Source organism: Gopherus flavomarginatus, chromosome 17 (assembly GCF_025201925.1).
Source record: "Gopherus flavomarginatus isolate rGopFla2 chromosome 17, rGopFla2.mat.asm, whole genome shotgun sequence".
Classification (NCBI taxonomy): Eukaryota; Metazoa; Chordata; order Testudines; family Testudinidae; genus Gopherus; species Gopherus flavomarginatus.
Genome location: NC_066633.1, coordinates 25,221,589 through 25,237,758, shown reverse-complemented (window position 1 = coordinate 25,237,758; position 16,170 = coordinate 25,221,589). Strand labels below are relative to the sequence as shown.

General features: G+C 50.3%; 1 protein-coding gene across 7 annotated transcripts in view; it reads left to right on the top strand.

Annotated features, from left to right (window-relative positions):
* The window catches only part of PNPLA7 (patatin like phospholipase domain containing 7), a 415,290-nt gene that overhangs the window by 78,345 nt on the left and 320,775 nt on the right, over window positions 1-16,170 (top strand). For all 7 annotated transcript variants that reach the window (XM_050926463.1, XM_050926465.1, XM_050926462.1 and 4 more), the window contains one exon: window positions 7,788-7,932. In XM_050926463.1, the coding sequence (XP_050782420.1) occupies window positions 7,788-7,932 (145 nt within the window). The remainder of the gene's footprint in view (window positions 1-7,787; window positions 7,933-16,170) is intronic.

The following is a 16,170-nucleotide window of genomic DNA, read 5'->3' as shown; positions in this document are numbered from 1 at the left end:
CCTGCAAATCTTAGGCCACATGGCAGCATGCACCTATGTGGTGCGACATGCCAGGCTTCGGATGAGGTCCCTTCAGTTCTGGCTGGCCTCTCGGTACTCCCAGGCCAGGGACGGCCTGGGCAAGGTTGTCACGGTGCCGCCCAGGGTGGTGGCAGATCTCCAGTGGTGGTCCCTCCCGAGCAACATGCTCCAGAGTATCCCCTTCCGAGAGCCCCCTCCCTCACTAGACCTAGTGTCGGATGCCTCGGACCTGGGCTGGGGAGCCCACATGGGGGATTTCAGGACTCAGGGCATGTGGTCACCAGAGGAACTGACCCTGCACATAAATGTCAGGGAGCTCACGGCTGTACGCCTGGCGTCCGTGGCATTTTGCCAGCACATACAGGGGAAGGTGGTCAGAGTCCTTACAGACAACACGACTGCCAAGTATTACGTCAACAGTCGGGGGGGCATGCGTTCCTGGGCCTTACGCCAGGAAGCCCAATTCTTGTGGGAGTTTTGTATAGCCCACAACGTACTTCTGTGGGCTTTTTACCTGCCTGGCAAGAGTAACACGCTCGCAGACTGCCTGAGCAGGGTGTTCTCCCAACAGCACGAGTGGTCCCTGCACAAGGAGGTAGCCAGGTTGGTCTTTCTACAATGGGGTGCTCCCCGGGTAGACCTGTTCATCACCACCCAGAATCGGCAGTGTCCTTGATTCTGCTCCAGAGCAGGACGAGGCGACGGGGAGATATTGGATGCGTTCCTGCTCCCATGGTCGGTGGCCCCTGTTGTATGCCTTCCTGCCCTTCCACTTAATCGGCAGGGTCCTACAGAAGGTGAAGTCAGATGGGGTGAGGGTTATTCTCATAGCCCCGGATTGGGCCCGTCAGCATTGGTATGGGTCCCTGCTGCAACTCTTAGTGGCCCCTCCGTGCAGGCTGCCGCTCCTCCCGGACCTCCTCTCCCAGGAGGAAGGTCGTCTTCGCCATTCCAACCTAGCCGCGCTTCACCTAACAGCGTGGCTGCTCCATGGTTAAATGAGGAGGAAGGCAGGTGTTCAGAGGATGTGAGAAATGTCCTCCACACATCGAACCTACCTGGCTAAATGATATAGGTTCTCTATGTGGGCGAGGGATAGAAGTTCCTCTCCCTCCTCCGCGTCTGTCCAGCTTGTTCTTGACTACCTTCTGTCCCTTAGGACCCAAGGACTGGCGCCCGCCTTGATCAGGGTGCACCTGGTGGCCATTTCGACTTTCCACCCCTGGATCACATGATGGCCTGGTTTCTGAAAGGGTTAGATTGGGCATTCCCTTACACCAGACCCCCGGTCCCGCTCTGGGACCTGAACCTGGTGCTCTTCCGCCTCACAGGGCCTCAGTTTGAGTCTTTAGTCACGTGCTCGTGTTCCCACCTGTCGTGGAAGGTGGCATTCCTAGTAGCCATCACCTCAGCCCGCCGGGTCTTGAAGCTCAGGGCCCTGACTTCTGAACCGCTGTATACGGTCTTCCATAAGGACAAGATTCAGCTCTGCCCTCACCCCGCTTTTTTGCCGAAGGTAGTCTTGGCTTTTCACATAGATCAGGATATTTTCTTCCCTATCCTCTGTCCTAAACCCCATTCCTCCAACGAGGAACGCCGCAGGCACATCTTGGACGTGCACAGAGCGCTGGCCTTTTACCTGGACAGAACCAGGTCATTTAGGAGGTTCCCCGAGGTTTTTATTGGTTCGGCCGAGCGTATGAGGGGACGGCTGGTCTCCACCCAGCGGATCTCCCGCTGGATCACCTTGTGCATTCGCACCTGTTACGACCTGGCAGGGGTTCCCCCGCCTCCTATTGTGAAGGCGCATTCGACAGCCCAGGAGTCGTCAGCGACCTATGTGGCTCGTGTCCCTATTCAGGACATCTGTAGGGCTGCTACGTGGTCCTCTGTCCATACCTTTTCATTGCACTATGCGATCGTCTCCCAAATGAGGGATGACGCCGGGTTTGGTAGGGTGGTGCTCCGCCCGGGTAACCCTTGAAACTTTACGTTTAAACTTCTACCCTCCTCCATCAGGTATAGCTTGGAGTCAGCTATTGTGGAATACACATGAGCAGTCACTCAAAGAAGAAAGGACAGTTACCTGTTCCATAACTGGTGTTCTTCGAGATGTGTTGCTCAGGTGTATTCCACACCGCCCTCCTTCCCCTCTGTCGGAGTTGTCTGGGAAGAAGGAACTGAGGGTGAGGAGAGCGCGCAGCCCCCTTTATAGCACAGTGTGTCGGCTCCACTCCAGGGGTCGCAGCGGTGCTCCCCCACTGCGGATACTGCTAAGGGAAAAACTTCCGGCGCCGGTGCACGTGGCGAGCACGCACATCCATAGTGGAATACACCTGAACAACACATCTCGAAGAACGCCAGTTACAGAACAGGTAACTGTCCTTTTCTCACCTACAGTCAGTTCTCAGCGTCTTCAGCACAGATGGTTGAAGGATTCGTCTTGTATGGATTCCAAGACCACAGGCCTCTTTTGTCCAATGTAAATGATGATTAGCAAAGGGGCTCGCTCCCCTTCTTTTCATAGTCCAGTAAACCTTTGAGATGTATTCTTCTGAAGGATATCTCCAGATAAAGGGTGTTTTCTCCTCAATTACTTGTCCCCCAAGAAACTGACGCCATCCTGTCTTCCTTGCCCTCCTCTGTTTGCTTTTCCTGTGGACTCAGATGCAAATGAACTTACACTGTCTCTGGTGTCACCTTGCTCAATTTACAATGATGAAACAGGCAAAACAAGGACAAACTTGTTTTGTCAGATGCTTCCATAGCATATTTTAAGAACATCTTACTGGCATACATATATAACTCTTTATACGCAACCCGTGCATACATCACGCAGTGATAGCCATGACCAGTGTGTCATCAGTTTTTGTATGATACCTTGCAAGATGCTGTCTGGCTAAGTATTCTGACAGCAGTGTGTTTTATTTGCCTTTTGCTAGCTGGCACAAAGTGGCTCTTATTTCACCCCATTACAGGTGTGACCCTATCTGTTCTCCTCCTCCTGGACTGGGCTCTGGCCTATAGTATCCTGTGTAGCAGCTGTGCTTGTCCTGCAGATTCAACTGATCTTGTGCACCTGCTGTTCTTCCCTTTGGAAGTCTGTGACTGGGGAAACAGTGACAAACAGCCATCTTAAATCAAAATATTGTTTGTTTGTTTGTTTGTTTTTTTGCAGTAGGAACAAAGCATAAGAGAAAAAGGAATTTTAAAACTGTCTGCACACATCTCTCTTACCTAGAGTCCTACCATCCCGATGGAAACCTAGGCAAGCCTACTTCTTCAGACATCCTCAGAGGGGTCCTGTGTCTCAGCGTGGCTCCCCTGAAACAGTTACTCCCCATCTCTGCGAACAGGGTCCCTTTTAATTCTGCCAGAGCTCCCTTGTTCTTCCATATGCCAATGCTTCTGCCTGTCCTGGTGCAAACCAGGACTGTAGATGGGATGGATAGGAGGCAAAATCATGAAGGCTAATAGTTCAGGTGTTGTCTCTTAACAGCTCTTACATGTTTCTGGGAGGTGGCTTATCTTGAGCCATTCTTTTCCTTCCTGTTGTTGCAGTTCTCGGGCATATTTATGTCTCTGTTACTAAAAAGCACTTTCCTTTAAGTAATATATTTTATTCTTATTCTGGAATATGAATGATATATTTTGAATTTTAAAATGGGATTGAAGATGTGATAGAGTGTAGCGGGTAGTCACCCTGCTCCTGCCCTGAAGGGCTTAAAACAGCCCTGGGAGAGGGCTGTGGCAGGGGAAAAGCTGGGCTGATTGGGGGAAGCGGCCACAGGTGGGTCCACGCCCCAATCAGACTACAGTTGGCCCTATAAGAGGGCTGAGGACCAGAGACTGAAAAAGTGTCTGTCTCTAGCAGTGGAGAGAGAAGGGCCTGGCTACCTGGTTGCTGAGCAGGATATCTAGAGTGGAGCAGGGCTGAGGGAAGGCCAGAGGAGCTGGGGAGCTCCAGCCTGGAAAACCCCCAGGTTGCAGGCCTTGCTAAAGGCCGGGAAGAGTACTGGGGTTGTAGGGGTACAGCCCAGGGTTAGGAAAGGCAGCAGGTCCAAACCCTCCTTGCCAGTGATGAGTGGTTTACAGATTGCAGTCCGCCCCAGTGAGCGGGGGCTAGATGGTAGCTGGCAGTAGCCACTGAGGCAAGGTGGGGATAGGGGATTGGGGGTTCCCCTAGATGGGGAGACCTAGACTGTGGGTTACTTCTGGGGGTAGAACCCTGACATAAAGGGGCACTGGGGTCTGGGAGGGACACAGAGGCCAGCGGCAAGGCAAGACACCAGCCTGCAGAGGATGCTCTGGGCTGGAAGACCTAATTCCCAGGGCGACCAGCAGGAGGACTCACACCGGTGAGTCGTCACACTGCCACATGGAGGTTTGAAAGCGTGTCATTTCATGGCTGTATGTGTGTTTGATGAGGGCATACTAACCCCACTCTGAGCAAGCAAGGGTTAATGAGCTGCAATGGGCTCACTCAGCCTCACCTGCACTCATTGTCTGGTGATGCAGGGGGTAATTAAAAGGGAAGAGAACAGCTCAGTAGGTGGCTGACCAGCAAGGAGCACAGACTCCTGTCCTTTGGTTCCTGAGGAAAGGACCAGCTCAGAACCTCTGCAGAGACTACTGTCTGCCAGAACCCCCCGGAGGATCATAGGTCTGGCACAGGACTATTGTTTTTTGGAGCTGTTTCTTTGCTTTACTATAAAAAGGGCTCTTGGGCTGTTTGTGCTATCCAGGACAGGCCTGTCAAGGCCCTAACTAGACTGTTGCAGGGAACCCCTGCCCAGGAAGGGTTAGAACCTGCTTCAGTAAACTCTGTGTGGACTTTTGCACCCGACTCAAGTCTGCCTTGTGGTTTATCTTGGACCCTGAAGAGCATGGTCAGAATATGCATTGACTCATTTTCTCATTAACTTGGGGATCTTACTAAATATTTGATAGTATGGTGTGATGGATTTGGTCACACAGACCCCCTTGGGACTGTCACCTGACATGCTGGAATTACCTCTGAGACCATTTTCCTTGCCTGCTTGGTACTTGAGAACCCTGCCTTGTAGAGTCAGACACGCAAGCCTGCTGTAACACAGACCCAGGTCTGGTCCATGCCCCCAAAGCTGCAGACTTTAACCAAAAACTTGTCAGTAGGTCACCTTTCTCCAGCACCCAAACCCCAAATAAATCTGTTTTACTCTGTATAAAGCTTATATAGATTAAACTCATAAATTGTCCGCCCTCTATAACACTGATAGAGAGATATGTACAGCTGTTTGCTACCCCAGGTATTAATCACTTACTCTGGGTTAATTAATAAACAAGAGTGATTTTATTAAGTTTAAAAAGTAGGATTTAAGAGGCTTCAAGTAATAACAGACAGAACAAAGTAAGTTACCAACTAAAATAAAACAAAACACGTCAGTCTGAGCCTAATACATTAAGAAACGGTTTAAGGTAAATCTCACCCTTAAAGATATTCCAATAAGCTTCTTTCACAGACTAGACTCCTTCCTAGTCTGGGCCCAGTCCTTTCCCCTAGTACAGTCCTTATTAATTCCAGCAGGCATCTTAGGTGAAAAGCAGAGGTGTTCTCATGACGGCCGCTGCCTTCTTCTGCTCCACCCCCTTTTATTGCTTTGGTACAAGGCTGGAATCTTTTGTCTCTCTGGATCCCCACCCCTCTTTCTAAATGGAAAAGCAGCAGGTTTAAGATGAATTCCACCATTCTGCCTGGGTTGGCTTACACAAACACAGGAAGGCCTGCAAGTAAACAGAGCCATTTACAACCAATTGTCCTAGTCAATGGGAGCCATCAAGATTCTAAACGATCAGAAGTGGCCCACACTTTGCATAATTACAATAGTACCTCAGAGTTATACTTTATATTTCTAGTGTCAGATACAAGAAGGATACATACATACAAATAGGATGAACACACTCCATAGATTATAAGCTTTGTAATGGTACCTTATCAGAGACCTTTTGTATATAGCGCATTCCAGTTGCATCATATTTACACTCATAAGCATATTTCCATAAAACATTATGGAGTGCAGCGTCACATATGGCTTCTTTAAAATGAAAAGCATTATTAATCGACGTCCACACCTCCCTGTAATCATTTAAATGAGCAGGCTGTTATACTGTGTCCTGGGAATATGTGCATTCTTTAATATGGTTATATGGGGGAGGGATAGCTCAGTGGTTTGAGCATTGGCCTGCTAAACCCAGGGTTGTGAGTTCAGTCTTTGAGAGGGCCATATAGGGATCTGGGGCAAAAATCTATCTGGGGATTAGTCCTGCTTTGAGCAGGGGGTTGGACTAGATGACCTCCTGAAGTCCCTTCCAACCCTGATATTCTATGATTCTATGCCTGAGCTCACTGCATGTTGCAGACCTATAATATAGTGTGTGTACTATTGTTGTTATTTCTTGGCATAGCTTGTAACTATTATTCCAGGCAGTAACTGTGAAGTTTGTGTGTGTGTGTGTGTGTGTGTAAAAAGAATGATGCACAATGCTCAGTTGAATCTGTGTGGTTAGAAAAGTGACTTTGGGGACTCCTTTTCTCATCTCTCCTGTTTTTGTTTCCATAGCAGATTTGCTCAGTGTGCAATCTTAAAATTTCTCTAAGTGCTAACATTACAGAATCTCAGGTAGTGCTCTTGCTGTCTCTTCCTTTATCACCAGTAGCAAAGATTAAATAATTGGAAGTTAGCTGACAGTTTTGCTCGTATGAGTTAGAATCTCTCTCTCATAAATTCAGAGGCTCTGCAGAGCTAATGGGAATGTCACAGGTTAGCCTGAACCAGTGGAGTGTCTCACACAGCAAGCTCAGTCTAATTTTAGTTTTTGTCTAGCCTGCTGGGACCTGATTAGCTTTGGCATGCACCTGACCCTTCTAGCCACTGGAGGCAGTACCAGATTTACCATGGCACCAGTAGCACCATGGCATCGGTCCCATGCTCCGAAGGGGCCCTGGCCTGGCTGCTCTTCTCCTCCGCCCACTCTCTTCTGGAGGCAGAAGCTTGGTGCTGCTGGCTCCTGGGGCTCTCTCCTGCTGCAGGAGGGCGGGCTCTGCTGGCATCCAAGCTCCTCTCTCCCCTACTTCTTCCCCCAGCATGCTGCGTTCCCTCTTCTCTCCCTCTCCCTGCCGCCGATCAGCTGTTTGCTGGCGTGGGGAGAGGGGAGGAGGTGGAGAAGAGGCAGGGGTGGGGTCTTGGGGAAGGGGGTGGAATTAGGGTATACCCTCTCCAACCTCCTGCTGTGAGATGCTCAGGGTAGGGGGCTGGGAGCACCGCCATGACCCCAGCACTCTGCCCTGACTCCTGCACCCCTTTCACACTCTCCTCAGCCCTTTCCCCTGACTCCTGCACACCCCCCATGACCCCAGCCCCACCTTTGGATGGGGTGTGCCAAGGTGGTAGCGCCTCCAGCAGGGGGCATCAAATGCCCGCTACACCCCATCAGAGAGAGTACAAATATATTGTGTGTATGGTGAGATTGAGAAAAGTATAAGAAAGAAGAGGTATGCCTGACTAATGATGTTACGTTGGCGGCAGAGTACCTGTGAACCTAGGTTTTGCTGCACAAAGATGACATTGGGCTTTCCTGCTTTGGATGTGTTATTCAAAGAGACTACAGTTATCTCACCCTTTTTAAAGATCCTAACCTATAATCTGCTCCATATGCAGCACAGCGAGACACAGGAAACTGTGTACACATGTGAATCTGTGTAAATCTTCATCTCTCATTTCCCTCAGGAGAGCCAGGCCATTCCATTGATATCTGTGGCAAGTGTAACATCTGGAGGAAGTTCAAACAAAGAGGTGAAAAGACAACTGTCTAATGTATCGGAGGAGGAACAGGGAGAAAAGTTGGAGAAAGCAGGGGATACCTCAGAAACAGGTAACGTTTGTGTTAGTGTGTACAGAGCGCCTTTGATGATGCTCTGGGCAGCACAGTATTGTGCTGTGTATCAGCAGCCTTGTTTGATTTAGGTAGACGGAAAATGTCTTTACATTTTGGATACAGATCCCAAGTCTTTGGAGAATCTTTAATATGAACCATCTTGATTTAAGATCTTGAAAAAGAAAAACCAAGCCTAATTTTTAAAAATTATTATTTCATGAATATATTTGCAAGACCAGAGTACTCTTTAATTTTAATTGAATATGCTGTGAGACTATAAGAGAATTACCTGACTTAAGTAGTAGCAGGAGATACCCTACAAATATGAAGGGGTTTGAGCTAAGAGACCTCCCTAGAGTTTACCTAGAAGAAATGAAATTAAGGCAGCTAAGTAGTGAGCAGCATCACATGGCTATGATGTAGCAATGGTGGCATGTAGAATGAAGCAGGCTTCCATCTTGAATGGTTGTGCAAGTCATCTTCCTTTGGCAAGAGTCACTAAGGGAGCATTTAGGCTTTTTAAATCCCTCAAAATTGCATCTTCCAACCTTATTTGGGTCGATTTTTGTGTTCTGCTTCCTTCAACCTCAGCTCTGAGAAGTTAATGTGTCTGAATCTTTCTTACAGAACGAAATGTTCTTCGAGAGATGTCCCTGTAGATGTTCCATTCCAGGTGTTGGTGCACTCCTGTGCCTTCGCTTGGAGATTTTTACAGCAGTACTCATACAGACCACACATGCGCGATGACTGCCTCACATGCTGAATGTGCTTCAATAGCGCACATGTGCGGCCCGGGCTCCTCGGGTCCTTCTCTAGCGTCCCCAGCCTGAGACAGAGCTCAGCCGTCTCGCTCAATTATTTCTCGCTTTAGACAGATAGATAGTTGTTTATACAGTTTATCTAGTTTGGTTTTTTAGTCAGATGTTTCATTTCCCCCTTCCCAGTTTTTTTCTGTCAGTTAGACAGTTTATACTATGCCTGGCTTATCAGGTTTTAAGAGATGCACTACATGCAGAAAGGCCATCCCTATCTCTGATGGCCATTCTCAATGTGTTCGCTGTTTGGGGGTGTCCCACATCCCCCAAATATCTTCTCTCTGCAGTAAACTGAAGGCTAGGGCACAAAAGGACAGAGACCTGAGACTCAAGTTAATTCTAATGGAGAAGTCCCTCAGACCTGCCTCTGACCTAGGTCAGGAGTCCTACTTGATACAAAGACCTCCTAAGTTCACCAAGGACAAGAAAACAACAGAAAAACGGCCAGCTTCACCACCTCACAGAGACCAGCTGGTATCCAAATGGTCTCCAACCAGGTCTGTCTTGTTGGTGCTGACTGCTCCGCGGCTCATCACATACGTTACTCCAGGCACCTCCTGCACCATCTGTACCCCAGCTGCTGCCAGTACGTACCGCTCTGGTGCTGAGGCTACAGGCTTCAAGTTGTCTGCCTCTTCTAATATAGTGCAGCACAGCACCACAAAGGACCCAGTGCCTATTCAGCTGAGCCAGTTGCTGTCCTGGCACTGACACCTCAACCACCTATGATTCCTCATATGGCACCGTGCCAGTCGGCATCGGCCAAATTTACGGCACTGCTGCCGCACCCAGCGCTATATATTGGGCTCCTTCTATCTTGGCACCACAATTTATTCATTCCAGCAATTTGCTAATCTCGCCAGCTCCAGATTCCCCATTTCTTGGTACTGGTCTCTCACTAGGACCATAGGCACGGCACTGACAGATATCCCTTATTTCCTCTCACTTTTCTAGTGATGAGGACAATTAATTGGAGGGAGTTTTTTCCCCATACCATTCCTTTCCCCTTCACACTCCTGCTAGCATGGGACCAAGGGGTTCATATTCCAAAGACTTACCACCCTGATATGGACACCTGTGGATGGAACCACCCATGCCCTTCCCTGGACAATGGCATTATTGGAACCCATGAGGGTCGTACAGCAGGCACATCAGTAGCTGGTATAGCCCACACGGAGGCGACATTAGATCTCCTCCTGTACCTGTCCACACTTCTGCGACAGACAGACAGGAGCAACCTGCAATGGTGCATGCAGATGAGGAGGCACCTGAACCCTCTCCAAATAATAATAATTCATCCACCTCATCAGAAGAGGCTATCATGCCCCCACCCCCAACAACATTGGATGATTTTACTCATTTTCAGGGCCTCTTCAAAAGAGTGGCTAATGAGCTCAAGATCACTCTGGAGGAAGTGTCAGAGACTCAGCATGAGCTGACTGACATATTACAACCTTCAGCCTCCTCCAGGGTTGCCCTACCTGTTACTGGAGCCATTATGGACCCTGCCAAGAATATCTGGCAAACCCCAGCCACCATACTCCCTGCCTGCAAAAGGGTAGAGTAGAATTCTATGTCCCCTCCAGGGGCCCAGAATTCCTTTTCATTCACCCAGCATCAAATTCACTGGTAGTAGAAGCAGCCAACCAAAAGAACAAACAGCAGCATTTCCAGTCCACTCCCTCTGACAAGGACAGCAAAAGAATGGACCTACTCGGCTGCAAAGTTTATGCGTCATCCACGCTACAATTTAGAGTGGCAAACCGTGCAGCCCTATCAGCCAAATATGATCACAGAAATTTCGGGAAACTCATGGACTTTTTAAATTACATCCCAGAGGACAAGCGACAACAATTCAAAACAGTAGTCTCTGAAGGGCAGATTATTTCTTGCACGGAACTGCTCTCTATGCTGCAGACACAGTTGCCAGTTCCACTGCGATTACCATAGTGATGCATTGGGCTTCGTGGTTTACCTCTTCTTTCCCATGCAATATACAGAACACCCTTCAATGGCAAGAAGTTATTTGCAGCAAAAACCAACAAGGTGCTACACACCATGAAGGATTCCAGAGTGACGCTCAGATCACTAGGCATCCAAACATCGGCACCTAGAAGAAGACAATATAGGTATAGTAACTACTCACGTAACGTTGTAGTTATGTTCCTGAAAAATGTGACTTTAAGTGAAACAATGTTAAATGAATCCAATTTCCTCATAAGAATGAATGTAAATGGTGGGTGGGGCGGGGGTTAGGTTCCAGGGAAATTTTTTTTGTCATACAGTACAGTACTATAGTTGGGAAGTGCCTCCGCCTTACCCCACACAGGCACAGCCCACTGGCACTGGAGACAATGAGGCAGGCAAGGAGGCTGAAGGTGCTGTAGGCTAGGAGAAGCACGTTGCGCAGCAGCAGCGGCAGCTTCTCCTACTCTGCAGGCACCAGGGTCGGGCTCAACCCTCGACCCGCCCACGCCGCCTCTTCCCCCAAGCCCCCACTCTTAACCTGCCTCTTCTTCCTCCTTTCTTCCCTTTTACTCCACGCGCCACGTTCTCGCTTCTCCCTCCCCTCCCTCCTGCCCGCAGCAATCAGCTAGTTTGTGACGTTCAGGGGGCGGGAGGGAGGGAGGAGGGAGAAGTGCAGACTCTGCCACGGGCAGGAGGCAGGAGAGGGAGGGGGGACCCTGCACACTGAGTCCTCGCTCTTCCCCTTTCACTCCTGAATGCTGCAAGCCAGCTGATTGCCGTGGGCAGGAGACGGCGGGAGGAGGGGCAAGGTGCTGATTTGCGGGGTCTGCTGGCGGGCGGGAAGCACTATGGGGAGCTAATACGGAGGGCTGCCAGCTGTGGACAAAGCAGGCAGCCAAATGACGTTATAGCGAAGCATTGCACAGCTTTAAATGGAGCATGTTCTGTTATTGAGCGGGGACGTAAGATTGAAACAATGTTAAGTGAGAGGATGTTAAGTGGGGAGTTACTGTATCAACCTTACGAGTGCCCACAATATCTGGCCTACATAGCAGTAACAGAGGCCATATGACCATCAACAGCAACACCCCCAGAATCCCAGGCATCAACAACCGTGCCCCACAATATCGGCACCATCCCAACCCCCTCCATCTAATAAACAGATTTGAAGCATTGGTCAAGGGTATAGAAGACCTCCCACACACTCCAGCGCTTATACTTCCCATCAAACTTTTTGGTCATCATTTACTCCCATTCTACTGCAACTGGCGAGCCCTCACTATGGATAGATGAGCCCTAGAGGTTATCCGATTGGGCTATTCCATCCCCTTCCTATCCATACCTACCCTCATCCCATCCCTCTTCAGGGACCCCCTCATGACCACTTGCTCCACCAAGAGGTTCATCATCATCTAAAATAGGAGCAGTCGAGACGGTGCCCGGTCAGCACAGGGGAAAGAGTTTTTATTCCCACTACTTTTGGACAGAAAAGAAAAGTGGGGGATGGCGACCCATCCTTGATCTCAGGCGATTCAACGAGTTCATCAAAAGGCAAAAATTCAAAATGGTTACCCTCACAACCATAATTCCAGCGCTGGAGCAGGGAGATTGGTTTTCAACCCTCAACCTGCAGGATGCTTATTTTTATGTAACTATATGCCCAGCCCACAGGCATTTTCTTAGATTTGTTATGGGCTCAAATCACTACCAGTACAGGGTTCTGCGTTTTGGCCTCTCAACAGCACCCCGCGTCTCTTCCAAGATTCTCGTGGTGGCAACGGCGCCTATGGAAAAAAGTCATAATTTTTTCTTACCTGGATGATTGCCTGCTCAAGGCACAGACTTTTGAGGAGGCCATCCAAGCCACACCGATAACCATCGATTTCTTCCAGGGTCTGTGCCTACAAATAAACAAAACCAAATCCACATTTACTTCTACTCAATGTCTAGAGTTCATAGGCACTCACCTCGATTCCACAACCGGACTTGCATCTCTCCCATCCAACAGATTCAACACCATAAAGAATCTTGTCACCAAGTTGCAAAACAGCCCGCAGGTCACTGTCTGGGACTGTCTGCAACTTCTCGGCCATGTGGCCTCTTGCACTTTTGTGGTCAAGAATGCATGCCTCTACATGTGGTGCCTGCAGAGTTGGATGACCACTGTCTACAGCCTATGCACAGCCTAAACAGACTTCTATCCATACCTACCAAAGTCAAGGACTCACTCACATGGTGGACTCTTCCACACAGCCTCTGTTCCGGAGTTCTGTTCATATAGGAGTCCCCCTCTGTTATAATTACCACAGATGCTTCCCTCACGGGCTGGGGAGCACACATGGCCAAGCTGTGCTGTCTACAGCTTTCTTACCGGATCTGAAGTTCCTACCTCCTTAAGAGATACTGCTTTTCAGTCACCTGGAGTGGAGCACTTGCAGGGACATCTTTTTCAAAAAAGAGGAGGTTGATGATTGTCCCTATGGGTGCTCCACTACCCACCCTTCTCCCCTCTACTTCAGAGTTTGGAGCGATTTTCCATTGTAGAGAAGGAACTGAGGAGCCTTGGCCGCATGCACGCATTATTGAGGCACATTCGGCACGTGAAGTAGGCACCGCGAGAGTACTGCTGTAACAATCTCTGAGTGAAGGCGCAGGGGCACAGCAGCACCTGGAGTGGAGCACCCACAGCGACGCTCATCTCGAAGCATGTCAGTAGTTCTTTGAGTGCTTATATCAATTCCAGTTAGGTGTGTGCGCATGGCTGTTGGAAACTTTTCCCTAGCAGCTACCTGTTGGGCCGGCTGTGGAGCCCCTGGAGTGGCGCTGGTATAGTGCTCTATATACGACCCTGCTGGGCCAACACCCTTTCTTACTGCCAGTGATAGTTGTTGGAACAGTGGTCTCTTGCTTGCAAGTGCTCCACTAATCCCTAGGTCTTCTGCTTATCTTTGTGTATGGTTACCCATTGTTAGTTAATCATTCTTTTATAGTTGTTGATTGTAGTCTTTAGTGGTTGGGGAGTTTTCCCTTTCAACGAGTGCCCCGCAGGGCTCTGGGGCATGCTGTTCCAGGGCTTCAAACTCTGCAGCTTTTGTGCCAAGCCTATGCCCATGGGCAACCCCAATGACTCCTATCTCCGGTATCTGGGAGAAGCCCATCAGGCAGATCTGCATGGCCTTCAAGCCTCACACTAGAGAAGAGGGACATTAGTTTAAAACAACTGCTCCGTCTGCAGCAGGACCTGGCCCTGAACACCTTAGTGCAGAGCACTCCTCTGGCAGTGTCGTCCGTGGCACCAAAAAAGGACTTGGCACACCCTCCCAAGGGTCAGTGGTCTCCCAGGACCCAGAAGCGTTCCCCTCAGCACCGCTCCCACTCGCCAGCTGCCCACAAGAAGCAGGACAAGCCTCCACAACGGCCTGATTCAGAAACTGCAGCCTCGGCAGGGCATGCTGGGGAGCATGGGCCTACAGACCTTCTTGTAGGGCTCAACCTCCATGGGCCCCCTGTCTCCCCAGGAAGCCCTGTGCTCCTGGACTCCCTGCGGCTGCAGGTGGAGGTCATGTTACCCTCCACACTGGACACTTGAGGCCGCTAGGTGGCTTATAGAAATTATGGCGCCCAAGTCTCCAGTCTTGGGATCTCCACTACCCTGAGGCCTGGCATCTTCAAGAGACAAACCAGCTATGTTTGGGCCATCTGCCCCCAAGCAGGATCTCTGTGTCGCTCTGAGTCCTGGTGCCATACATATGCCCCACTCCAGTCTGACTCATGGCAAAGGTCCGACTCGCGGGACTGGTCTGGCAACCCTGACCCTCAGAGCCGTTCCTGCTTGAGGTGGTCGTCGACTGATAGGTTGTGGTCCTGCTCAAGGTCTGGATCCCAGTCTGTGACCTCGTGGTACCACTCACATCAACCTCAGACTGCACTTCTTAGTCGTTGCTCCCCGACATGGCACCGCTCCCTGACATGACACCACTCCCCAGCGTGGCACCAGTCCCATTCGTGGCGCCCTTCCAGATCCCATTCCGGATAATGGTCCCTGCTTCAGCAAGGGCCTCGGTCGTGATACCGTTCTGTCGTGGCACTGCATCCTATCTCGGCACTGTTGCACTCTACGGCATCGCTCCGCATTTCGTCGCCTTTCCCCACACCGACACTGCCGGTCACTGTCCGACCCTTGTTATTCCCCACGGCACTCATCCTGCCCGTTCAAGAAGGAGGAAGCTGCCATGGGGCAGTCCCGCACCGCTCCCCCTAGGCCATCCTGCTCAAGGTCCACCTCCTTCAGGTCAGGCAGAGCATTGTGGGCATCGGAAGTGCCCAGATCTGGGCCGGGAAGTCTTAGACAGGATGCTTCTTTGCCCCACTGGTAACCCTAGTGGCAATTCTGGACCACTTGGGTGTACCATCAGGCCCAATGTGGGGCCCCCCTGGCGCTCCCTCACTGTCCCGTTCAGCGTCTTGCCTTCCGGAAGCAACCATCAGCTGCCTGCCTCAGGATCCTTCGCAAAACCTGGATCTAACCCCACCTCCAGTGGAGGCTACAGCTGGGGCTCGGGATGAGCTGATCCCGGAGGAGCCAGAGGCCGCCACGGAACCAGTCCTGCCGGTAGTGTTTTCCTTGTCCTCTCCTGACGAGGCGGTGGCAGGTAACTCCACATCCGGTCTACCACCCATGGACTACAGGGTCCTGCCTGAACTCCTCCAAAGGGTGGCCCTAAATATGTACATCCAGGTGGAGGAGGTGATAGAAGAAAAGGACCCTGTGTTGGACATCCTAGCACCAGAGGGTCCCTCTAGGATGGCCTTACCCATGCTAAAGACAATCCAGTCTAATCCCAAAATTATTTGGCAAATGCCTGCCTTTATTCCCCCTATGGCCAAAGGGCCCGAACGGAAGTCCTTTGTCCCTACTAAAGGGTACGAATATCTATTCACTCATCCCCCTCCGTATTCTCTTGTTGTGGAGGTGGTGAATGAAAAAGAGAGGCAGGGTCAGCAGGGGCCTGTACCCAAATCAAGAGATGCCTTGATTTGTTTGGGAGACAGGTTTATTCAATGGAGGGCCTTTCTCCGGATTGCTAGCCAGCTTGCGATCCTGAACTGGTACAGTTATAACTAGTGGTCTGCAGTCCAAAAGTCCAAAGAGCTTCTTCCATCCGAGTCTGGGAGCCATTGCTGAGGAGGGCAGAATAGTAGCCCGGGCTTCCCTCCAAAGTTCTTTGGATGCCATGGACTTGGCAGCGCGTACCTTGGCATCGGGTATCGCAATGAGATGCAATATCTGGCTCCAATCCTCGGGTCTCCCCCCAGAAATTCAGCAAACAATTCAGGATCTCCCATTCGATGGCCAGGGCCTGTTTGCTGAGCAGACAAACTCTAGATTGCTTAGCCTGAAGGATTCCTGTAACACCATTAAGTCCCTCAGCATGCATACCCTGGTGACCCA